The sequence below is a fragment of the Panthera onca genome, chromosome A2 (genome assembly GCF_046562875.1).
Source record: "Panthera onca isolate mPanOnc1 chromosome A2, mPanOnc1 haplotype 2, whole genome shotgun sequence".
In the NCBI taxonomy this organism is placed as follows: domain Eukaryota; kingdom Metazoa; phylum Chordata; class Mammalia; order Carnivora; family Felidae; genus Panthera; species Panthera onca.
Window position 1 is genome coordinate 26,449,993 of NC_138340.1, and position 24,805 is coordinate 26,474,797.

The following is a 24,805-nucleotide window of genomic DNA, read 5'->3' on the forward strand; positions in this document are numbered from 1 at the left end:
TTAACAACTGAATGATTATTTTTATGAATAAATTAGAGAAAGTAGCCAGCTGAGATTTTTTGCAATTTTATGTGTCTGGTGGCATTTAATTTTGATTGTTTTATTTACTTGGGCAACATGAAAAATGTAGTTTGATTATATTTGGGTAATTTGAGACAATTATATCTTCTTTTGGGAAATTAAAAATTTTTTCTAATGTTTATTTTTGAGAGAGACAGAGTGTGAGTGGGGGAGGGGCAGAGAGAGAGGGAGACACAGAATCCTAAGCAGGCTCCAGGCTCAGCTGTCAGCACAGCCTGACATGGGGCTCGAACTCATGAACTGTGAGATCATGACCTGAGCCAAAGTCAGAAGCTTAACTGACTGAGCCACCCAGGCTCCTCTGAGGAAAATTTAAGTTGTTTTCACTGTGAAAGAGTTGATTTTCAAAAACTGATATTTAGTTGTATTCTCAGGACTCTACATTTTATTTAGAGTATTAGGCACTTTCGGAGGATTGTGTGTGCACACATTGTGTATGTGCTTTTAAGCCTCAGATAAATGTGTGCTATAGACGTGATAACTAATAAGTTCATTGAGTTTTTTTAAAGACCTAAAACGCTGGTGTTTAACAAAATAGAAGCTACCAATGGATAGCGCTACTATTTTTTATTTCAAACATATTCAGAAGTAAAGAGAATAGTGCAAACATTCATGTACCCATTGATCATCTTCAACTATTTGCTCTTTTTTCCCCTCCCATGGATTATCTTAAAGTAAATCACAGATGTTTCATTCATTTCAGACTATGTCTCTAAAAGATAATGATTCTCTTTAAAAAAATACATACTTTATTGGGCGCCTAGCTGGCTGAGACGGCAGACTCTTGATCTTGGGGTCGTGATTTCAAGCCCTGTGTTGGGCGTAGAGCTTACTTGAAAAAATCAAAAAGATATGAATGTATATATACTTGAAAATATATAAAGTGTATATGAAGTGTACTTTAAAATTTAATGCTATATATGCCATTAATGCTATATATGCCATTAAATAGTGCCGTTATCACATGGTGGTGCCTCTTGAATGCTGCTGATTATTTCACAGCTTGGCTCTCGAACTTTGTAATAGTGGTCTTAAATACTTCTCATAGGCAGGGTTCCCCTATTTGTAGAAAAAAGTGCATTGTTAGGATATATCTGTCAGGATTAATGACTTTTACCTTCAAATTAAGTTTTTCATTTCAAAAAAGTATCATTACATAAGATGCTTAATTTTAAAAATTATTTTTTAAACCTATTTTGTGTGAACATATGGGGAACATTTTTTCCAAAGGGCATCCTTCCTTTTCTCATGCAGATTTTAAATTGTATGCAGGTGGCCAATTAAGAAACAGCTTATCATTTGCTTTTGGAATTTAATACAAATAAAATGCTTGACTTTTTGAGGTTCTTTGAAATTGAACATTTACCCACAAAGCAAGGGGCCAGAAGGCGGAGCCAGGTGGGCAAGGTACTCTCAGATCACATTATCGCCCATTGTCCTCTAATGTATGTCTTGATTCTTTCCTGCCCAGCTCTAGCTTCATCTTTTATATTGTTTATTTACTTTTTTGCTTGTCTAGGCTAAAAACTTTAAGCTCCTCATTGAAGACGGTGTTTGTGACTTTTTTGGCTCCCCTGTAGCCTTAGTACCAAGAATAGTTTCTGTCATGTGGCATATGCTCAACAAATATTTGTTGAATGACTGAATGAATGAATTGGTAAATATGTTTAATGCATCTAGCAATTACTTGGACACATTTTTACAATAGAATAATTGGGGGAAATAGGATTCTTGTTTTGAAAATATCCCCAGTGATTCCTGCACTGTTTGTATCTATAGGGAATCACTTAAATACGAGTTCATGTACGGAGCAGGAACAACCTTTTGTAGCTCACTTTGGAGAACCTGGCTTGAAATAGCATCCAGATTAGGGGGGGAAAAAAAGCCAAAGAACACACCATGGCTAGAGTGAACCATGAGAGAGCGCATCATTCTGTCTAGGGATAAAGCTCAACACTCAACCTGCCCCAGCTAGAAGAGAGACTGTCTTATGGTTCTAAGACATTTAACTTAGCATAGCACTTTTCTTTTGGTAGAAAATATCAGTGAAATATAGTCCTGTTTGTACTTTTGTGTCTCCAAGGCAGGTTCAACGTAGTTGTTGTTTTAATGTATTTGAAATACCTGCAGTGTGCCATTTTCTACTAGTGCAGATGAGGAAAAATGTCTCTTACTGCAGCTTCAAAATTATAGCAGATTAGAAAAATATACCTTAAAGTGCTATTTTGGTGGACTCTTGAGGAGCCAGTAACATAAGATTATATATATATATATATATATATATATATATATATATATATATATATATATATTAGCAGTCAACTGACTGTCATTTTAAATAACTGGAGACATTTCCCCAAGGTCATTTGTAATCTCACATTCCTAAATTGCTGTGCATGGAAGAGCCATGTTGCTGTACCTGTCACCTTTGTAGCAAGGTGATGTAAGCCAAGATGGTCAGAGTCTGCAGCAATGTGTGTGCAGCAGGTTCCTTCATCTTACTGTGTGGGTCATAAAACTATGTTCGTTTATTCCATAAATGCAAAGTGTCTACTCTGAGCTAGATCCTGGAGTTAGGGAGAGGAAGAGTCCATTCTGTTCACAGTCCAGTAGCAGGAGGTAGGGAAAAGAGAAAAGTGAATGGGATGAAGTGCATAATGTTTTATCTGTTGGTGCTGTGGGCCAGTCATGCCCCTCATTTACTTAAGCCTGCCCTCATATAGTATCCAGATTAAATGCTTTTAAAATAAAGGTTAGAAAGGAAGTAAAACAAATAAGAACGCTCCCTATGTTCTTTAGTGAAGATGAGGAATCAGAAGAAGTGGCATATTTCCTTGTGTTGCTAGTTAAGCAGGTTTGAGCTAGATACGTCAGCATTTGCTGACAAGTGTTACAGCAGTCAGTTTTTCTCCGGAGCACCAAAGAGCATACACTTATCCTTAGACCACAGGAGCTAATCTGGAGTAGGAGGACTGCTGTCGTTTTATGACAGGATTTAAATATTAGAAAGTAGGGAGATGTAATTATTAGAAAAAGTAACACAGCACAAGTAGATTAACTGTATTAAGAAGTAAATGTATCATACGTTCTTTAGGTAAGTTCTTTATATTGTTGAGTTAAAAGGATGCCTTTTTGGAGACAGGGAATGACCAAAATGGATTGATTGGCCTTCTATCTGACAAGCCTCTTGGAGGTAACCAGTTCTGTTATAACTTTAGATAATTGTGTTAAATTAAGCCATGAGGTATGACAGGATGCAAAATGCAAAGAGCAAGTCTAACACCATGCTAAGTGTGAATGAAAGCCTGAGAGTTGCCAATTTTATAAGGTGTTAAGTAAGACACCTTTTCTGAAATTTGACCTAAGGGGTAAAAAAGTAAGCCTCACTATCTGAAAACATATTTGCACCATAGAGCTTAAAATAATCTGTTGTGTACCTATAGACTATTGTTTTGATCATCTGTATCAAATCTATTAAGTATTAGTTACTGAATTCTGAATATAGGGTTGATTTCTTTACTCTGCTTATTGTAGTCATTGACATTCATAACCTTTCCCAGTGAGGCTTACAGCAGAGAGTCTGGGACGCAGGCCCCAGACTGTTAGGATTTTATGAGTCCTCCCCTTCTGTTAATGACCTAGAGTTCTGGTATTCTCTCTTAGACAGCTGGGGATCTTCTTGCCATAACCCTTGTAATTGTTTATATGGCTTTCCTGGGCTGCTGATGGCAGTACAGCAGCCTTCTTTGTTCCTGGGATTGTGTTCCTCAGAATGGATAGGAAGGAGGCATCTCTAGCAGACAGATGTGAGAGTGATCTCCCCACCCCAAGTTTCCTATCACCCATTTTTATCACCACAAAACAGAGTTAAAGGCTGAAAATAAGACGGCTAAATCACTGCAATGATTTATCTTATTTTTGTGACTTAAAAGCTAGTTTGCCACTATGTGTATATGCTCTTAAGTATGTCAAGCCACGATTTAGATCTTGGGCCTTCCTCCTAATTCCCTTTACCAAATTCTGAGCAATGCATTTTGCTGATTGCAGTCCAGACTCAGAGTTCCTGCCAGACCACATCCCTACTCCTGGTTTCTTTTATGTATTCTCTTTTAAACATGTGCTATGCCAAGCAATTTCCAACCTAATGGGAATCAATTAAAATGAGAAAACATGGAAGTGTATTCACTGCTTGTTCTCCGCTCTCTTACATAATTTATAATGTGTTCTACTCAACTACCTGAGTATTGGTCGGTGACCTCTGAGCCCATTCGAATAGACGTTCATAGACATTGCCATCGTAACAGCCAAGTGCTGAGTTTAAGCTCTGATCCGTGAAGTCAAAAGCATCAGTTAACAAGATGGCATCCTTCCTGTGAGAGAAAACAAGAGTTTGTGAGTATTTTAGATTGCTCTTATGAATCTAATTAATCAGGGATGGTGAATAACAACACCTAATTAGAGGTTGCATCATTATTCACTTTTGAACAACTCAGCTTTAATTTTTTAAACGTTTTAATTTTTGATCAGTTATATATACCATAGTATAAAGAGTCTAGTAGTCTTCAAGGCTTGTTAGTTAAAATCAGTATATCCCTGTCCCACCTCTACTTCCTCCACCCTGCAATCAGTCTTGGTCTTTTAGCGGCTATTTTTGGTATTTACTTGAATATCTCTAAATGTCTTGTTTGGATTGCTACTTCTTGATTGTTCAGTTTTAGATATTGTCTGTTGAGTCTGCATTACAAAAGATGTTTTTAGTCCCCTCCCTTCACCCCTATCTCATCCCCGCTCTCTCCTGCTTCTTCCCCTTGGCCTTCCCGCTCCCAATATATAGTTTAAATACTGGTCAGACTTGCATTTGGTACTTACATGGTTATGACTATATGTCTGCATATTATTGTGACTTTATGTATCCTGCTCACAGTTGAGCTGTGTCCCCACCATGTCTCCTATTAAGAGGGATCTACTTCCTGGCCTGCTATTTCTCTCTCCAACACACATCATCCTTAGTGATTTCATTGTCTACCTGAATGTTCCTCTAAAACGTGGCTTCTCAGTTCATGGATCTTCTCCTTTGACCTTGTTCTACAGCCCCGCCTTGTGATTCTCCACCAGGATCCCACCCCAAGACTTGACGGCAACATCTGTACTTTCTCCGCGATGCAGATGGCATTCCTTTCACCATCCCTGCTCTTTTAGCTTACTCCCTCTAGTCTTTTGACTCTGATAACCCTTTTTTTAATTTTCTGGGTTTTTTAAAGGTTTTATTATTTATTTATTTATTCATTTATTTATTTATTTATTTATTTATTTATTTATTTTTGAGAGAGAAAGAGAGAGAGAGTGAGAGTGAGCAGGGGAGGGGCAGAGGAGAGGGCGAGAAGATCCCACGCAACTCTACACTCAGCTTGGAGCCCCATTTGGGGCTTGATCTCACCACTGTGGGATGATGACCTGAGCCGAATTCAAGAGTCAGATGCTTAACTGACTTAACTGACTGAGTCTTCCAGGCAACCCCCTTTTTTTTCTTTTTTCAAGCAACAAAATGTGCTTTATTTTAGCCTATTGAATGAAATATTTTTTAACCTTTTTTTTTTTTTTAAGTTTATTTACTTATTTTTTAGAGAGCATGCACGCGTGCAGGGGAGGGGCAGAGAGAAGGAGAGAGGGAATCCCAAGCAGGCTCCGCCCCGGCAGCGCTGAGGCCAATACAGGGCTCCATCTCACCCATGGTGAGATCACGGCCTGAGCTGAAATCAAGTCCAGTTGCCCAACGGATTGAGCCACCCAGGTGCCCCTGAATGAAATATTTTAAAAAATTGTTCACATACTTCTCTTTCTTTTTTAACAAAGGGTAGAAAGCATAACATGCGATTTTTTATACTCTTCCCTAGCCCTCCTTTTGCAAGGCATTTGAGATGACTGGGATACTGTACCTACCTATTTTAATCCTCTCTGGATGACCCTTCATCATCGCTGTGAGGTGATTTTCATTTAGGGCTGTTTATACTTCCTTGACCTTCCTGGCACCTGCCACTTATGTAATGTCCCTCATCCTCCTGGTGGTCTCCCTTCCTTTCTTATTCAGCTGAAATTCCATGGTCTTTTATATTCACTTCCTCAAAAATATATTCCACATTTTTCACTGACTGTGTGACATCACCTTTGTGGCTCTATATGGCCGACCGGAAACCAGTACCGAGCGGTGTAACAGGCTCAAGTGGGCCCTTCCGGCTGCCTAGCAATCCTATGACATTGCTCTCATTCCTGTACTCTTTTATTCTCTTCGGGGATTATTTCACACCTTCTCTCTAATCCTTAAATCCATGCCACCTGCCTCCCTATCTCTCTCTCTTCGATGACTCTTCGTCCCATTTCACTGATAAAATGGAAGCAGTAAGAGCACATCCACAAGTTCTCACCTGTGCACCTATAGGTATGGTGCTTTCTCTATTTTTAGCACAGGTATGCAGTTCTGGCTCCCAGCTCTCGCCAGTCCCTCTCTGTCCAGTAGATGCCTTCTGCTCTTGCCTACCAGAAAACGATGTTCTAGAAATTCTCTTGCCTTTGCCTTACAATGTCAAAGTCCCCATCTCTACTGAATCGTTTTCGCACGTGAACATGGTGTGCTATCCCCCATCTTAACAATAAGCTTTGAGTCTGTTTCCTTCTCCATCATCTATTCCAGATCTTGACTCCCCTTTATGATAAAGCTCCTTAAAAGTGTTGTACTTGTTTATGCTTTGCTATTTCTTCTTCTCCACCTGTTCTTGTAGACTGGATCTGTTCAGGTTTTAACTTCTGCCACTCCACTGAAATAGTTCTTGTCAAGGCCTCCTCTTCTTCATCTTTGGAGGGTCCCAAGACTCAGTATTCCAGCCTCTTCTCTTTATCCAGTCACTCCATGGGATATCCTCATGGCTTTAAATACCAGCCATATGCTAATGACTTCCAAATTGATCTCTCCAGTCTCACTTAACCTGCATTTTAACATCTTCCTTAATTTCTAACAGGCTCTTCAAACTTAACATGTTCAAAACCAAACCCCTGGGGCACCTGGCTGTCTCAGTCAATAGAGTGTGTGATTCTTGATCTCAGCGTTGTGAGTTTGAACCCCATGTTTGGTGTAAAGATTATTTAAATAAATAAAACTTAAAAAAATAAAGTGCCAAACTCCTGATCTTCTACAGCTTTTCCTGTGCATCCTGCCCAAGCCTGGCACATTTATAGTAAATAGCTACTCTGGCCAAAAACCTGAGCTCCTCTCTGTCGCATACATCCTGTACCTAATCTGTCAGCAAATCCTATTCTATCTTCCAAATATATCCAAACTTTAGTCACCTCCCACCACCTCCAGTGCTGGCACCCAGTCTAACCCATCGTCATCTTTCACTTGGATTATTGAGGTAGCCTCCTAGCTGGGCTCCCTGCTTTTTATTTGTCCCCTGCCCAGTTCCTTACTGTCGCAACTGGAGTGATCCTTTAGAAAAATACATCAGATGACTTCAGACTGTGTCTTATGCTATGTTGAAAACCGTCCCCTTCTCACACAAAGTAAAAGCCAAAGTCTTAAGTCTTTGTGATGATCCCTACCCCCATCGTACCTCCCACCCCCCGCCCCAGTATACCCTTACCTCTCTGCCCTCTGCCCTCACTCTCCACCTAGTCACATGGCTGTAGCCTCTGTGGCCTCTTCTGTGTTCTCTGGATGGATGTGCCAGGCATGCTCTGGCCTTCAACATTTGTACTTCTCTGCCTGGAGTGTTTCCTCCCTGCCCGCCCCCAGCCCATGGCTCCTCTCACCTCCCCTCCACTTGAGATCTTTCCTCCAACATCACCCTCTCTGGGAGGCTTTCTCTGACTTACTTAAAACCACTGTCCCTCCCACTGCACCCCCAGCATTCCTGATCCCCTTCCCTGCTTTCCTTTTCTTAGCAGTACCATTTTGCATACTGTTTGACTTATTTTTTCTGTCTGTGTTTGTCTCCTCTAGTCTGCAAGCATTTGTGGCCTTTTCAGTCTGAAACTTCATTTGAAGAGTATTTTCTTGAATTATTTAATCAATGGCTTGTTCCCTTCTGTTTTCTCTGTCTGCTCTTTCTAGATCTGTTTTTTAGATGATGGACAGTTAGGATCAGTCTTCTTACTACTTTAATGTTTTTTCTTAATTTCTATCTTTTTGTCTTTTTGCTTTCTTTTCTGTGCAATTTATGCAACTTTATCTTCCAATCCTTCAATTGATTTTTTTCCTTTCCACTATCATTTAAAATTTTGTGTGTGTGTGTTTTACATATTTTTGATAGAGAGAGAGAGACAGAGTGTGAGCGGGGCTGGGGCAGAGAGAGAGGGAGACGCAGAATCTGAAGCAGGCTCCAGGCTCTGAGCTGTCAGCACAGAGCCCAACGTGGGGCTCAAACTCACAAACCGTGAGATCATGACTTGAGCCAAAGTCAGACAGTCAACCGACTGAACCACCCAGGCGCCCCCCTGAATATTACTTTTTAAGAAATGACATTCTTGGCTTGTGGTTGGAATATTCCCTCTTAACTCTTTGAGGATATTACTTATCTTTTAAAAAAGAGTCCTTCTCCCAGAAGATTCTCTTCTACCCTCCAAGTTATTTAGTTCTTGCTTGTTTGGGCTCTGTTTTATGTCAGGGGCTTCCTGCAGGTGTCTGGTGATCCCTGAGTGTCTGACCATAGCTAAGAGTGGGGCATTAGCTAGCTGCTTAGAAGTCGGTGTGCTTGCACATATGTGGGATTCACTATGGGGTGAATTGGGGGACCGTGGGGTCAGTGTCTTTGGCTCTCTCTCCTTTGGGCTTGTCAGATTCTCCAGAGAAGGAGTGTGCTATCATCTTCCTGTAGGCCACGAGCCTGGCTGCCAGCTTTCTGGGAACCAGGGAAAAGAGGGCTGGGGGAGGGGGCTGTTAGCACGGGGCCTACAAACATTTGTTCAGGCTGCTGTTTTCTGAAGGGTGGCCTCATTCTCACCTATGCCTAATGTTCCCTGGCCCACAGACCCTCTATGTACCCTTCTGCCGGGGTGAGGTCAAGGAAAAGGCTCAAATCACTCACAGAGGAGGGGAACTGAGGGTTCGGATCCTTCTGAAACAGACTTCCAGCCCATCCTGTGGGTCTTACCTTCATCCCCATTGCCAGAGGTACACAGCACTACTAGTTCTTGGGGTTCTTTGGTATAACTTGTTTCCCACTTCTGATTTATGATCCAGTTTCCCCAGGTCTGCTAAATCACTGTCCATTTACTTTCTTATATTTAGGTTTCCTTTCCTGTTTTCTTTCTTTTTGTGGGTCTATACCTTTTTAAAAGTTTTAATCCCTTTGCTGGTGTTTTGTTGGGTTTCAGGAGAACAAAAGTAAATGCATATGTTCAACGTGCCATCTTCACCTGAACGTCCCCCAACTGAGATTTTACGACCTTACGACCCCTTAAACAACTATAAACTGGGTCAGCTAAGTACCATTGCACACAGAGCTGGTTCTTAGCATCACATGGAATAGCGTGCCATCCTTTATTTGTCATCTCAGAAATCAGGTTGATACCAAGTAATCAGGCAGAGAATTGTGACACAGAACTTTTGTAAGCATGGAGTCTGTAACATACCTGACAACCTTGCAATAATAGGAAGATTACTTAAGTACATATGTGAGTAAGTCAGTTTGTGGGTTCAGTGCATGTGTAAGTTGCCTATTTGTGTCAGTGCTGCTGGTCTTGTCCTAAGTTGTAAGTCTTTGGCACCAAGGCAAGCACTTAGAAATGCCGTTGCAGGTTAAGAACAATCATGCTTATGAAGTGTTAAGGTGATCTTTTGTGTTTCATCATCACTGCCAATCAGGGCTAGAATATTATTGTCTTCATGTACTTTAAATGCTGAGCATTTCCTGGGCTCCTGGGCGGTTCAGTTGTTTTAGCATCCAACTCTCGATTTTGGCTCAGGCCATGATCTCATGGTTGGGTTCTAGCCCCTCGTCGGGCTCTGAGCTGAGTGTGGAGTCTGCTTGGGATTCTCTCTTTTCCTCTCTCTCTGCCCCTGCCCCACTCATGCTTTCTCTCACAAAATAAGTAAACTATTAAAAAAAATGCCAAGCATTTCCAGATTAGATACACTTGGGCTGAACTGTGCAATACTCAGTTCTGCTATTAGTGGTTCCCACCACTGGAGTCTGTACATTAGGGAAAGTTTAATACCTGGGGCATAATTCTATAAAATGTATTTTTGACAGTTTTGATGATTTAATTGAGCATTTACCGACTGCCAAGTATCTGTTAGGTGCTTATGTGAAGCCATAAATGGTTTATAACATGTTGCATGTTGTTAGAAATAAAACTAATTTGATCTAGTCTTTTTTTTTTTTTAAACTTTGTCATGAGTAGCTTATTTTTTTTTTTTTTAATTTTTTTTTTCAACGTTTTTTTAAATTTATTTTTGGGACAGAGAGAGACAGAGCATGAACAGGGGAGGGGCAGAGAGAGAGGGAGACACAGAATCGGAAACAGGCTCCAGGCTCTGAGCCATCAGCCCAGAGCCTGACGCAGGGCTCGAACTCACGGACCACGAGATCGTGACCTGGCTGAAGTCGGACGCTTAACCGACTGTGCCACCCAGGCGCCCCGAGTAGCTTATTTTTTAAATTTCAAATCTTTTTCCTTTTTATTATCTTAGTCTTGTAGATTATGTGAGCTATTGGAGGTCGTAGGGTAAGACACACACACACACACACACACACACACACACACACACACACACCATACCACCCCATATAAAACGGCATCATATTTCCTCAGAAAAGGTTGCGTTCTCAAGGCAGCCCATTTTTCACTTATGGACAGTGGTGACTGCTCTGTATTATTTTAATTTCTTTCTTCCAGTGCTCTGTTCAGGTTGGGGCTTTGGTTTCAATGTGTTTAAAGTGATCATTTACATTATATATAATGTAACAGAATGAAAGTATTGCATTAATATGTCATGACCCTAAACTACACTGCATTATGTTGCATTTAAGAACTATTTGTATTATTGTTTTATGAATCAGTGTATGAATTGCTGAGTTAAAAAAAAAAAAATCTCACCTTGGAGATGAGGAAGGATTAAAATAAGTTTAGTCAACTTAGTAGGAACTCACTTAAACACATTCAACAAAGACTAGGATGCGTTTGAAATAAACAGTAGCCCCACCTTAACTTTCATACAGTTGAAAGCGCATACTCTGGGGTCAGACAGGCCCCAGATTGTATCTGGCTCCTCCCTGGCTGACTGTGAGACCCTGGGCAAGTTACCTAACTCCCCTCAGCCTGAATTTCCTCCCCAGTGAAATGGGGAGATTAACAGTATTTGTTTCAAAAGGCTATAAGGACTAAATGAGATGAGGTATGTGAAAGCTTTTGGCATAATGCCTGGCACACATAAATGTTCCTTAAATGTTAGTCATGATTCAGACTCATTAAAGTTTACATATTATGAATATGTGGTATGCTTCCTTTAGGTACTATTCCTATTTCCTTTACAATGTTGAAGAGTTCAATTGAGATAGTGAGATAATTTGTTTTTAAGCATTTTTATTCCTAATTTTTTTTCTTTCACTAATCCATAATGCTTTATGTTGATGTAATCATGCTAGAGTGTAAACCTCTCCAGAGTGGTTTGCTGCTTTTGCCAGACCCCACTTAGCAAGATTTTGGAGCTGAAGGTTTTGGAGTTTGAAGTGAACAAAGGGTCTAGGGCTAGTCTCTGAAGATCACCATGGTTTGAGGGCCAGCCACTTACCGGATGAGGGGGAGCAGATCCAGGTAGGCTGTTCTCACCGCATCCACTTGGGCCCCAGATAGGAAGCCATCGTGAAGAAAGTCACCCGAGTTTGTCAGGATGCCATGTAAAGCATAGAGGTCACAGAGGCGTTTGAGCACCTGCTGAATTGCTGGTTCATTTTCTAGTTTGTCCAGAGTTTCTGTAAAATTCTTTACACTGACATAATGGCAGTGTGCCTAAAAGACACAAAGATACATTAGCTTCTGATTTCTGACCTCAGAAGTCCTGGAAGCTTAGGAAGACTGCTGGAATAAGCCCCCTGTGGCCATGTGTTTCCCAGCGGGCTGGCAGCTGCCTTTTCTCCTGGCTGTGGGTCTGACTGAGCCTTTTTGATGGTGTGTGTGTGTGTGTGTGTGCGCGCACGCAGGCGTGTGCTTATGTTGGGGGCTTGTGGGCTCTGGAGCTTGGCCCTTAGCTTCCTTATTTTATTTGGGGGAAATTTCAAATAGATTTGAAAAGTAGAAAGAATACAGGGGTATTGGAGGCTGGCCTGGAGACAGTGGAGGACAGTACCACTCTTCTTAAGAAAACAGCTATTTATTGTTTGCCATGTTCAAGGCAGTGGTGTGTGTGTGTGTATATATGTGCTTGTGTACGTTGTGGAGGAGAGAAAGTAGAGGCTCAAGATAGACACAAAATTTATCCCAGCTAGAGAGTAAACTCTGTGAGGTAAGCAGGGCTGTTATTTAGCCCATATCCAACAATCTTGCTTTGTCACTGGTTAAAATAAAACTTTCAGGCTCCTGGCTGGCTCAGTCGGTGGAGCATATGACTCTTGATCTCAGGGTCATAGTTTCAAGCCCCACATTGGGCACAGAGCTTACATAAAAAGCATAAAACTTTTGGTACAAGTTGGTAAGTGACCACTGCCCTCAACCCTGTGAGAGCCCCTTGGGTCAGCCAGGATCCTTCCCTGGGACTTCCTCCTCCCCACAGCTCAGCAAATAAAGGATGAATGCCTGACCCAGCAGGAGACTTTCAGGCCTCTGCCTCCATTAGGCCTGAAGTGCTTTCTGACTGGCCCTTGCCCCTGCCCTACCAGTTGTTAGGTATTTTGAATATTCCACTTCTCTCCAAGACAAATCACACTATAGTTATCAGGTAAGGTATATGAATTCCATGGGGGCAGGTGGGTAGGGAGGAAAGGAGAGCATATTAAATTCTTCTCAAATCTTTATGTATAGACAGATTAGCTGGTGATCTTGTCAAAATGCAGATATCCGGATAGCTTCCCAGTAAGGCCTTAAGTAGCTAGGCTTAGACTGTCTTGAGGGTTCAAAGAAATTTACTCAGGGGGACGAAGAATGGGAAAGGCCATTTGAGGCAGGGGGGATTTCCTGTGCACATGGCTGTACTTGCAGGAGGCTGCAAGCAGTCTACTGAGGGGAGGACAGACTGTACACATTAGGGCAGGTGGGCCACCCGGGACCTGGGTCAGTAAAGGGCTGTGAATGACATGGTTGGTGATGTGGAGAACAAATGCAAAAGAAATGTAGATGAAATTAAATTTCCTTATAAGTTGCAGCCCATTGACAAGTACTTGAGACAGGCCGAATGTGACATTCCTCCAGGAACTTCCAACTGCCTTAATGTTAATACCTTACTAGAGGAAAAAGCCTTAGCTTGACAACAGCCGGGTCTTCAGGATCCTGTAACTTACGAAAATCCTTTCGGAAACTTCCTTTGTGTCTACCCCTCCCAGTTTAAAAGTATATAATCACTCGCTCCTTACAACCCCCACGGCAGCTCTTTCAACACGTGGGTCCTGTCCCCGTGCTTTAATAAAACTACCTTTTTTTGCATCGAAAACGTCTCAAGAAAGAATTCCTTCTTGACCGTTTGCTCTTTAAGCCTGCTTCAAATCACATCAGTCAGGGTTTCATTTTGTGGGGGTCAGAGAACCACCAAAGTCTTCCACAGGGAAGTGACCCCATCAGGTTTCTCACTTTGGGAGGGATCTGGCTTTCCCACGGAGCCTCCGCACGCGTGCGAACACCACCACTTTGCCACCTGGACCTGGTGTCGTCACAGGCACGCAGAGTTTGCAATATTTGGAGGTAGAAGAGGGACAGATGTGCTCTGCTGCCTCTGTGGAGTCAGACAGCCCTCCGTGCTCAAACTGGATAGACCCTGCTCCCCTGTTCTAAGCTGAGGGCCACATCCTTAATTTCTCAGGACCATGGGTTGTGGAGTGCAGTGATCAAAAAAGAACTGCCTGAGGGCCCTGGCCTCTGCTTCTGTGACAGGGTGAACCCCACTTTGGCACCATGCTCTGAACACAGTGAACTTTATTTACTTTTTGTATATGTTGGTTTAAATCTTGCATCATGCCTAATTTGGGTGAGGGGGTGGGATGTGTTGCATTGCCAGGTGCATCTTTAATTTTACATGTATTAACTCATTTAATCTTCATAATCATCATAAAAGGTAGGTACTGTTATGAGCTCCATTTTGCAGATGAGGAGACTGAGGCACTGAAAGATTAAATTCCTTGCCCAAGGTCACATGGCTAGTAAGTGGTAGCAACGAGATCCATATCAGAATAGTCCACCTCCCGGTTAAGAGTCTGTGCTCTTAACTACTACGCTGTGTTGCCAAAGCCATTAGAGACCGAGGCTGGATTATAGTGGGTACCAGCATTTGCTCCAGTGGTGCTAGGGACTGACATCTCTCCGAGGCAGGGTCTCAGATTATAGGGTGAGAGCCCATCCATCAGAGCTTAAAGTTCCTGTCGATGCCCCTTTGTTTTACATACTGGGAAGTTACAGGCCAGAAAAGGAAGGACAACCAGGGGTCAGTCACATAGAGAGGAAAGTCATACAGAACTTAGGCCAGGGCTTGTTCCTTGTCCACCACTCTGCCACTGTCCCCAGTCCCCTTGTGTTGTTGCCACTCTCTACCTGCATATTTCTGGTTTCTAGATGGGACCCGGTGGGTGCTTAATGTTCCTGCAGAGTACGTGGTTCTTCCAAAGCACGAAGCTCAGACATTGCAGATTTCTCTGCCCATTATGACTTTGGAGACTTATCTTGGGCACCATCTCCCCAGGAAGCCACTTTTCTTCAGCTTACAATGGCTGGGGGAGAAGGGACTTGCTCTTCTCCTCTAGACTGGCTGAGCTTGGTGCCCCTAGAACTTGGGGATCACCTCCCTCCCTCACACACAGTGGCTCTCTGGGGACACGGCTTGCATCCATGAGGGAAAAGAAAGCAAAGCAAAGCGTCATAACTATTTCCTACCTCTGGGACTTCATTCCTTTTAGTTCTGTTTCCTCATCCTTAAAATGGAGATTATGCTACTCTCACCCCCAGGGTTGTATGTGTTAAATGAGGTAACCCTGGCACGCATTGTCTGGTTCTTTGGAAGGCAGGGCATAGGTTTGGAAAATGGATGAATAATGGGTAGCTGTGGTTCCTTTTTTGGTAGTCTGATGAGAGCACAGCCTCGGCTCACCCTCCTCTGTGTTAATAGGACATTTAGCATAGCAGGGAGTGCCCCTGCGGTGGACACAGCCCAGTGGATGGTGGCAGAGTTAATACCAGCACCAGCTGATGTGGGAGGGGTGGTGGGTCACCAGGTGGCGCTCATGCCCAGCCTGCCGAGTGAGGGCTGCTACCAAACACTTCTTTGGGCTTTCCTGCCATTTCCTGGGCCTGATGCCTGAGGATTGAAGTGTTCACCATGGGTTTTCCAGCTGTAGGTAGGGTCAGAGTGCCAGCTGCCTAAGCTCGAGCTCTTTCTCACCCCGTTACTCTCTGAGACTTGTTCCTTACTTCTGCGCTCTTAATATGTCTGCATCCACTCACTTTTCTCCATGCCCTCTGCCAGGTTCATGGTTGGGACCACCCTCAGTCCTTGCCCAGACTGCTGCTGCCTGCTCCTGACTGGCCCCCATTGCTCCCTAGGCAGCCTGCATGTCTCTTCTACAATGAAACTCTCATCACCTCACTCCCCTGATACAAAGTCTGCAAAGATGTCCCATTGCAATGAAAACAAAACCAAACTTCTCGCAGTGATGCAGAAGGTCCCAGGCCTAGCCTATCTTTTCTCCTCCCCAACCTGCCTTCCTCTTCTGCTTTCAGGCTTCCTCCTGTAGCTCCTCCTTGAGGATCTGTATTTTCTCAAGCACCATGCCTTTTCTTGCCTCTTCCTTCTTCACCTGCTGTTCCCTTTGCCAGGAAATCTTCGTTTCCAAAACCACAGCCTCTACCCTTTGGCTGGCTAATTTCAGCTCATCCTGGAAGTCTTGGCCTACATGCCACTTCTGGGAAGACTTTGTGGTCCTCAAGCTGGGTAGAGACGTACATCTCTGGGATCCTGTGGCAGCCTGTGTCTCACAGTGCCCAGCCCGATGCCTGGTGTTGAGGGGGTGGTCAAATATTTGCTGACTGAATGTGAATTATGCACAAACACAAAACATAGTAGAAATTGAAACAGACATCTAAGGATTGCCTGTGGGGCTAAGGGGAGACTTCACCTGCTTTTCTATCTGGGAGGAAATATTTGAACAACCTGAAGCAAATCCAATAACACTGCCTCATTACATTTTTTTTTTCCCTAAGAGCTGTCAGCAAGATTGCTTTGGAATTAAGTCCTTTAATTAAAATACCCTGCACAAAAGCCTTGGAAGTGAAATGAGGGCAGCCACTGAGCAGGGCTGGGGAATAATGGCAGAGCTCAGATTTTCTCAGCATGGTGGCCTGCTGGGGAAACCAAATAGGCCCCTTTCAGTTGGAGCTTCAGCTGATGGGCAGCTCACCTTAGCAGCCTGGACGTGCATGACAGTGGTCTGGTTCCATGCCTCATACCTGTCAGCCCCGGACTGCATCAGAGTCTGCAAGTGATGCACTGAGTCCTTTATGAGCCTGAAGGCCAAAGAAAAAAAGGTTCAGCTTCCTGACTGAGTGGGAAAGGGACTGGTGGAGTTTGGTCTCAGGCTGCCTGGGGTCCCTCAGAAATAGAAATACAGTAATTCCCATTTATTGACTATTTGTGTTATAAGGCTAAATGCTACACATTATCTCTTTAACTCTTAAAAATTTTTTTTGAATATTTATTTGGAGAGAGAGAGCTTGAGCAGGGGAGGGGCAGAGAAAGGAAGAGAGAGAGAATCCCAAATAGGCTCCAGCTCGTGAATCATGAGATAATGACCCGAGCCTGAGCTGAAACCGAGAGACGCTTAGCCAACTGAGCCATCCAGGTGCCCCTTTCTTGAACCCTTTTAAGGGTAGGCATTCCCAATTTACAATGGGGAAAACTGAGTCCCAAACTGGTTAACTAACTGGTCCAGGGTCACATAACTAGTAACTAACTGGTCCAGAGTCACATAACTAGCAGCTTAACCTCTGACCTGTAAAGCCTGAGCACTCTAGGGCAGGCACTGACCCTCCTTTCTAATGCAGACACCATCCTGATACCAGTAACTTCTGTGGCTGAGCAAAGACAGTGGTTTTCCTGTAAAGGCTAGTGAGGCCTGTCAGTCACCCAGTCTGTTTCAGGTTCTTCCTAAGGAAACTTAAAAGGCAAGAAAAGAAAACCAAACAAACCCTTGTTCTCCAAACCACTAAATTGGTCATTTGCCATTTACTTAACCTTTTCCTTTTATTTTCTATTTCCTGACCATCCGCTCATGATCCTTGGAATTTGTATGCAAAGCAAACTGTTTATTAAGCGATATTTATTTTTTTTCTTGTCAGGGAATAGATAAACAGATGTCACATTGAGGTCCAAGCAAAAGTCAGTATAATGGCATTTTAATTACCCTGAACAGCCTTATTTTGCACTCTCTACCTCCCCTAACTAAAATATTAGATCTGTGAGGCTTAGGCTTTTCTTGACTGGTTTACTAATAGATCTGTAGTACCTAGAACAGTGCCTAGCACATTGTAGGAATTTAATATTTGTGGAATAAATAAATGAATGTCCAGAGTTGCTCATGATTTTGAAACAATTATTAACTATCCTGGGAACCACAGGTTGGGGTATTAGGGCCTCTATGAATATTGGTGTTTACTTTTATTTATTTGTTGGTATTTACATACTGATGTGGTACTTACACATGGTACATTCGTTGCATTGCAAATCACAGTAAAAACCTATAGATATAAAAAGTTCCTTGCACTGGCCAGAGGGGTGATGTCCCACTAGCTCAATGAGGATGGGGAAGTGATGGTGGCTGATGGATGTGACTTCCCCTTCTCTGCCCACGGTGACAGGAACTGAGAGGACTGAGGTTGGGGAAGGGGGTGCTTTTTAGAGGAGTATGCATGAATGCTCACCCATCCCATCCCAAAGGCCCTAGTGTAGGAAGGAGCCCGTCCCCAAGTGGAATGGCCAATTTCTTGCTCACCTGGCTGCCACGTGTGCCCAGGCCGTGGTGTAGAGTTGTGGGTGGAGGAAGTCAGCTGCTTTCTGGGCTGGGCACCTGGCCAGGTCAGGTGCAGTCAGGTACGCAACAGACTGAGGGAGAGACCTCTGCGATGTGGAGTCTTGGGATGCCTGAGCTAGCAGGTAGTTTTTCTCCAGAAACCTGGGGGTGGGGGGTGGGGGTGGGAGCCAGTGAGCAGCGGGAGCCCTGTGGGATAGACCAGCGCCCCTATCTCCAAAAACACACACTCTTAGACTCCCTATAGGAGAACCAGGACCATGCAGTTTCTTGCCTGGTCCCTCCTGATGGTTATCCTCACCCCAAAGCCCTCCCCCCCCCCCACCTCCCCAGCTGTGAGGCCCTCAGGGCCATGCACCCTGAGACTGTGGTTTCTTCCACAGTGAAAGGAGGCTGGAACTGCAGAGCTGGGTAGACACTCAGATCCTGAACCGAAACCTTTCTGGTATCTGAGCAAACAGAATTTATTCTTCTGGTTAGGATCTTGTGATTTGGGGATTTATGCTGAATTGTACAGTGGCAGCAGAGATTAAATTTTCTTACTTGAGAAAGGATAGGTGTAAGAAGGCTAACACGAGTGGGAGAATTACAGGTGACTCTCGGCTTCTTTCCTGTGATGATCCAGTGCTTATAGGCTCTGGGCTCAGCCAATCCTGGATTCCCAGGCAGCTCTGTTGAGACCTCTGTGATGCTTGTGGAAGTTACTTCACCTCCCTTGGCCTCAGTGTCTCCATATTTAGATGGGGATAATAATACTCACCTGATAGAAGGTTTGTGAAAACTGAGAAAATATTTGTATTGCTTTTATAATGTGGGACACAGAATTTCTAATACATGATACTGTATCCCCCTTATAATTAAAAAAAAAAAAAGCACCATAATACTACATATTATAAATTTTTTCAAGAATATTATATAGCCTGTTTGCTAGCAAGCCCTTTCTCCTTGCATGGGGAAACATGTGCCCTGTTGAGTCACCCGAGGATAGATAAATGTGAAAGGCCTGGTCAGTCCGAGCCCCCACAGACAGAAGAGAATGAACAGAAGCCACCACTTGTCGGTCGCGAATCCTGGGTCCCTTCCTGCCTCTCAGGTGGGAGCTTCCGTGAGCAGGCCCTGTGCTAATCCTGAGGACAGTTGGTGGGCAAGGCCCCAGGAGATCTGGCTCACCGAGAAGAGACACTCGGATGGTGTTGAGTGGGAGGGTCAGGGTGGGCATCTAAGCAGCGCCCCGCAGAATGAGCCGCTTACAGCAGCAGGCCCAGCAGGCCAGGCCAGAGTATTCGGGGGAGGGAAGGGAGCCTTCGTGAAGTCCGTGCTGGGAAAGAGGAAACTTGGCCAGCTGGGGAAGGGAGGTGGGGGGAGTGGGGATGGGGGCGGGCAGTGTAGCATTTTCCCACTAGCAGTGGGGAGCCACCGAAGAATGTGAAGCAAGGGAAAGCTGCACTCTTCTCCAGCCTTCCTAAAGCTCAGGATGGGCGGGATCCAGACTGTGTGGGTTGGTTGGGTGGTCTCCGCATGGCCCTGCCCAGCATCCGTTCCCACCATGGACATCGGCTGCCGCTTCAACCCACGCAGGGGCCTTACCTGGCCATCTGCAGGTAGAGCACAGTGTTGTCACCCTCATAGGTGCAGGCGGCTGTCACTCTGGTGACCAGTGAGGGCAGGCCACTCAGCTTCGAGTAGCCATGGCCACCGCAGGCTTTGCGGCACAGCTCAGTCCCCCAGCTGCACAAGTCTGACACCATGGCCTTGATTCCTGAGCTCAGTGCATGAAGCTGTGAGAACAGGGGGTCAGGGCAAGTAAGGGGGCCCTCCGGTAACAACCATGCTTACCGCTCATACAACCTGCTATATGTCCATGACAACCCCGTGACATAAGATTGTTTCCTCAGCTCTCAACTTTATGACTGAGAAGGCTGAGACTCAGAGATGTTATGTGACTTGCCCAAGATCACACAATGACGCAATGTAGCTGTAGTAAAGACAAAGGAAAACTGTCCAGGCCAGTGTCTCCAGGATCCCTGGAAGAGGGTGCTTCCAGGACTGGGCTCACCATCATCCAGGAGTTGCAGATTTTGCTGGTCAAGTGGGGTTGTTGGAGAGCTGTCCTGTGAGAGTGGAGGTCCACCACCAGCCCACTGGCCTGGGTTGTACGAGGAGCTTCCAGGCTGCAGACCTGGTTTGAGCTTTTGGTTCTTGAAAGCCTTTAACCTATCTTTCAGACTTTTAAGTCCTTGGGAGGAAGGTTATGTTCCTTAACCTCTCTGTGCTTCACTTTCCTAATCTGTAAAATGGGAATATAAAATGCTGCCTGCTCTACAATTGAGAATTAATGAAGCTATGCTTATGAAGCCCAGGGTCTGGTGGACTAAATGTTACAGTATATCTAAGTCCTTGGTCCTTTATCTGAGACCCTTGGGGCCGGATGTATTTTGGAATCAATGTTTTTTGAATTTTAGAAAGCTAAAGCAGGGCATTTAAGGTAGATTATATATAATACTCAGAAGAGTCTGGGGCAGCCTTAGTGATCAAACTCATTAATATTTCTGCTGCAAAATGTATATACGTCCAGTGGGATAAATCAGATCAATTCAGGTCAAATTGTGCCACCAAATGTGTTCTCAATGACTGTAATTTTGGGGGGCTTTTTAGATTTCAAATACACACCAGGGATTGTGCTCCTGTGTTGTATGTATTATGTGTGATTATTCCCTCTAACATTTTTGGAGCTTTCTGGAGGCCAGATGTAGGTGGATTTATATGTCAAGGTACAGTTCACCCTGCGTGCCCTGGGATGTTGGAAGGCTGAGAGGAGATAGTAGAAGGAGCCTGTGGGAACAGGGCTGTGGCTGCATCCCAGTGATGAGAACAATTTCAGCCATTTCCCAGCTCCTGCACCCCACCCCTCCACCCCCAGCAGATAGCAGGTACCTCAGGCAGGACGCTGAAGTCTCTGTTCAGAATGGCATCATAGGAGCTGTGGAAGAATTCCAAGAGGTTTTTTGTCAGGAAATGGAATGCATAGACTGTGGCCAGCTGAGGAAAGAGTTTCTGCTGCTGTGTCTGGTGGTCCAGGACTTTTGCCTCTGGGTCACTGAGTGGAAGAAAAGAAGAAGGTTTAGAAGATTGCTACATGCCACCTCCCCACTTCCCATATCCCCAGTCCCATAAAATACTTAAAAACTGATAGCTTTTGTGGGGGGGGCACCTGTTGGTTAAACATCTGATTCTTGATTTCAGCTCAGGTCATGATCTCATGGTTCAAGCCCCACATGTGGCTGACAGTGCAGAGCCTGCTTGAGGTTTTCTCTCTCCTACTCCCTCCCTGCCTCTCTCCCTCGCTCGCTTTTGCTCTCTCAAATAAATTTTAAAAACCTGATAGTTTTTTATAACTCACTGCAAAACTTGACCTGAACTGACATGAAGTTATTAATGATCTTAAAATTCTATCTAACATGAATATCCACAAAATTCTCTGCAGAAATATTGACATGTTTGCTTATGGATGTTGCCCCTTATGGGGGAAGTTTACAAAATTACAGCATATGCACCATATTATCCTGCTAAAATCTGAAAGTTATGAATTCCAACATATTTGGTCCCAAGGATTTCAAGTAAAGGGTTGTGGTCTTGTACCCCTGATGATTTGAAACTTGACCTTTCAAAGTCCAGGTACACATTGTATGTGCTGGGAGGTACATCGAGCCTAATCAGTAACTCTGAGGATGTGAACTTGGGTCTGATGGAATCCTAAGGTAGGGACTGTATTTGCCTTGTCTGTTGCTGTGTCTTCAGTGCCCGAGACTGTATCCAGCATGAAGGGGCCTGGAGTAACTATTTTGTGGATTAAAAGAAAGCATGAATGTGAGGAGCCTCCCATGGCTCTCTGGGAGGAACTCAGGTCAGCAACCCCTCACTTAGACACATACTATTATAACCATACTTGGGACACTTCTGCAACCCAGAAAACTGAAGTCTGGATGGGACGGCAGCAGCACCTTTCCCTGGCACCCCTGTCCTCCAGAGAAGACTCCCTAACCCCAGGAATCTGAAGCCCGGGCCAGCACAGGGACCCTGGGTTTGCCAGAGGAAAGGGTCCTGGGCTACAGGCCTGGCATGCTTTGTTGCTTTTTACTCTTAGCACTGCCCTGAAAGATTGCTCTTGTCACCCTGTGTCGTAGGTGAGGAAGTTGAGGGACAAAGAGGTGGGGTGACTAGCATAAGCTCCCACAGCTGGCAAGTGGCCTAGCTGTGGTCCACCCAGGTCTGCCTGGCATCTGACCTGCAGTCCATTTTGCTTAGACTGCTGGATCCTTCAGTCCATGGCATGAAACATCGCCAGGTTCTTGGGCTGGAAGTTCTCTCATCTTCACATTACAGGTGAAAAAAATGAGGCCCAGAGAGGGCAAAGGACTTGCCCAGGGTCACTTGGCAGAGTTGGGACAAGAACTGGCAGGTTGAAGCCCATCCCTCAGCACCACTAGTTGAATCAGTTATGGCTGTACCTCCCCTGCCATGCTCACTGGGGCACCATATGCTCAGCTCCATGTTGCCACATCCTGGGTGCATGTCCCCATGTGGGACATAGTGGTTGTATATTATTTTCTGTTTACAGCAAAATTATTTGCCGTTTACAGGCAGTCCTGTATTTTCTTTTGCTGAATCTGGCAATTGTGTGCATTTCCACAGGCATGCATATGCATGGGTACACATACACATGTTAAAAAACAGAGAGTAGTTGGCTATTTGGTCCCATAGGGCAGAGGGAGGATTAGCTTGACACAGTCACATACAACAAAATGGATCCAGACTTGGACATACCACAGGATGCTGACAGTTCCAGCCAGACAGAACCGACTTCAGCCGTATACTGTCTGGTATGACAGTTGGGCTTTTCCAGACACAATCACTCACATCCTGACAGAACAAACTCAGAAGCCACAGTCACCTGCAGTTTGGCAAGCGGCTGACCCAGACACACTCAGCTGGTCATAGCCGGGTAGGACCCAGTTGGACTTGGACAGACAGACTGAGTTAGATCTGATGGTCCAGGCCAAAGACAAATGATCTCACAGAAACCCCATGGGGTCAGACACTGACAGACACAGGATGGGCAGCCAATCAGCCAGGGGTTAGAGGGAGCCAACAGAGACCCTACAGACATGGCCAGATGGGCTAGGTCTGGGCAGGTGTTGCGTGTGTGTTACGGGGGTGATGTGTATTCCCAGCACCCCACTCTGGCAGAGGGGTGGCAGCAGGGGGCAGGTGCTGTGGGAATCAGAGCTAGTTCTGTCTGTAGTGGTCAGCCTGTGGGTGCATCTTGCCTGGGCCGGAGGCGGGACTGCCGGCGGATGACCGAGTAGCGAATGGCGATGACACAGGCCTTCTGCAGAATGGGTAGTACCTCGCCCCAGAGCAGATTCACCCGTGTTATCACCATGGAAAGGTAGTTGATCTGCAATTTTCCGAGCTTGAGGTAGGTGCCATCTGGCAAGACCTGGTGGGCCAAAGGCAGGTGTTGAGTCTGAGCCAAGACTCCCCAGACTGTCCTATACCCATAACTATGGGCTTCATGCCCTGCAGGCACCACAGTCCTCAAACCGCTCACCTGGGACAGATGGCCGACTACCAGCCAGAGCGTGCTGGTGTGGCCGCGCTGATTGTTAAACACACCCGTGCTTTTTGCGAAACAGCCACTGCCCTAAGTGCCTTGGTTCACAGCTCCTCACCTTGGACACCTAGGACCTCCCCCACATCCACAGCTTAAAGGTAATGCCTGGCAAGATGGGGACCTCCAGAACTTCCTCTAACACCTGGCCAGTGTCCGGTCTGTGATTGGCTGTGTCTAGGCCTCACTGCAGGTAAATACGCTTTCACTCTCAGCCCTTCCCTCTTCTCACATTGCTTTGCCACCCTACCCCATGACTGCTCTACCTTCCCATTTACCCGTGGTAACTCTGAGGCTCAGGTAGGCCAAGTGACTTGCCCAATATCACACTGCTTCTAAACTGGGTTTTTACACAGATCTGTGGGATACCAGAGCCTCTCTGAGGTGGGGTCTGCTTCTCTGCCCTATGGGGGAGGACCCAGAGACAGCAGCAATCTGCAGGGGGCCACCATCCCCTCTCCAGGCAGCATAAGTTTGCAGCATCTCCAGGACCCCCACCTGTGTAAAGCGACTCAGCATGTTGTCTCTGGGGATCCGCACATGGTCCAGTCGCAAGAAGCCATGGTCTGTATAGTCAAAGCCCATCTTGGGCCCAATGTCTCCAACAGTGATTCCTAGAAGGAGATGGAGACGGGAACATCTATCAGCCAAGTACTTTGTGTGGGGTACCACACACACGTTCCAGTTCCTCTGAGCCTCACGGCAGCCTGTGACATTGGGGTTTTATACCTGTTTTGCAGGGGACCAGGCTGAGGTCAGATTGGGTGCTGATTCTTGCTTAAGTTCACCCAGCCAGTTAGCATGAGGGCTGTCCAACCGGACTCCTCCCTGACCAAGGGAG

The 24,805-nt window shown here is 45.0% G+C and overlaps 1 protein-coding gene and 1 long non-coding RNA gene across 5 annotated transcripts in view; one reads left to right on the plus strand and one right to left on the minus strand.

Moving 5' to 3' along the window:
* Nucleotides 1-631: 631 nt before the first annotated feature.
* ACOX2 (acyl-CoA oxidase 2) overlaps nucleotides 632-24,805 on the minus strand; it is a 30,538-nt gene continuing 6,364 nt past the window's right edge. For all 4 annotated transcript variants that reach the window (XM_060631424.3, XM_060631426.3, XM_060631425.3 and 1 more), the window contains 9 exons: nucleotides 24,463-24,578; nucleotides 23,621-23,793; nucleotides 21,228-21,390; nucleotides 19,881-20,071; nucleotides 18,258-18,437; nucleotides 16,668-16,773; nucleotides 11,867-12,084; nucleotides 4,319-4,451; nucleotides 632-1,140 (listed from right to left, as the gene is read on the minus strand). In XM_060631424.3, coding sequence (XP_060487407.3) covers nucleotides 1,078-1,140; nucleotides 4,319-4,451; nucleotides 11,867-12,084; nucleotides 16,668-16,773; nucleotides 18,258-18,437; nucleotides 19,881-20,071; nucleotides 21,228-21,390; nucleotides 23,621-23,793; nucleotides 24,463-24,578 — 1,343 coding nt within the window. In that variant the 3' untranslated portion in view covers nucleotides 632-1,077. The remainder of the gene's footprint in view (nucleotides 1,141-4,318; nucleotides 4,452-11,866; nucleotides 12,085-16,667; nucleotides 16,774-18,257; nucleotides 18,438-19,880; nucleotides 20,072-21,227; nucleotides 21,391-23,620; nucleotides 23,794-24,462; nucleotides 24,579-24,805) is intronic.
* LOC144615699 (uncharacterized) overlaps nucleotides 4,369-24,805 on the plus strand; it is a 110,898-nt gene continuing 90,461 nt past the window's right edge. The window contains exon 1 of the long non-coding RNA XR_013554180.2: nucleotides 4,369-4,473. This is a non-coding gene — a long non-coding RNA (uncharacterized LOC144615699). The remainder of the gene's footprint in view (nucleotides 4,474-24,805) is intronic.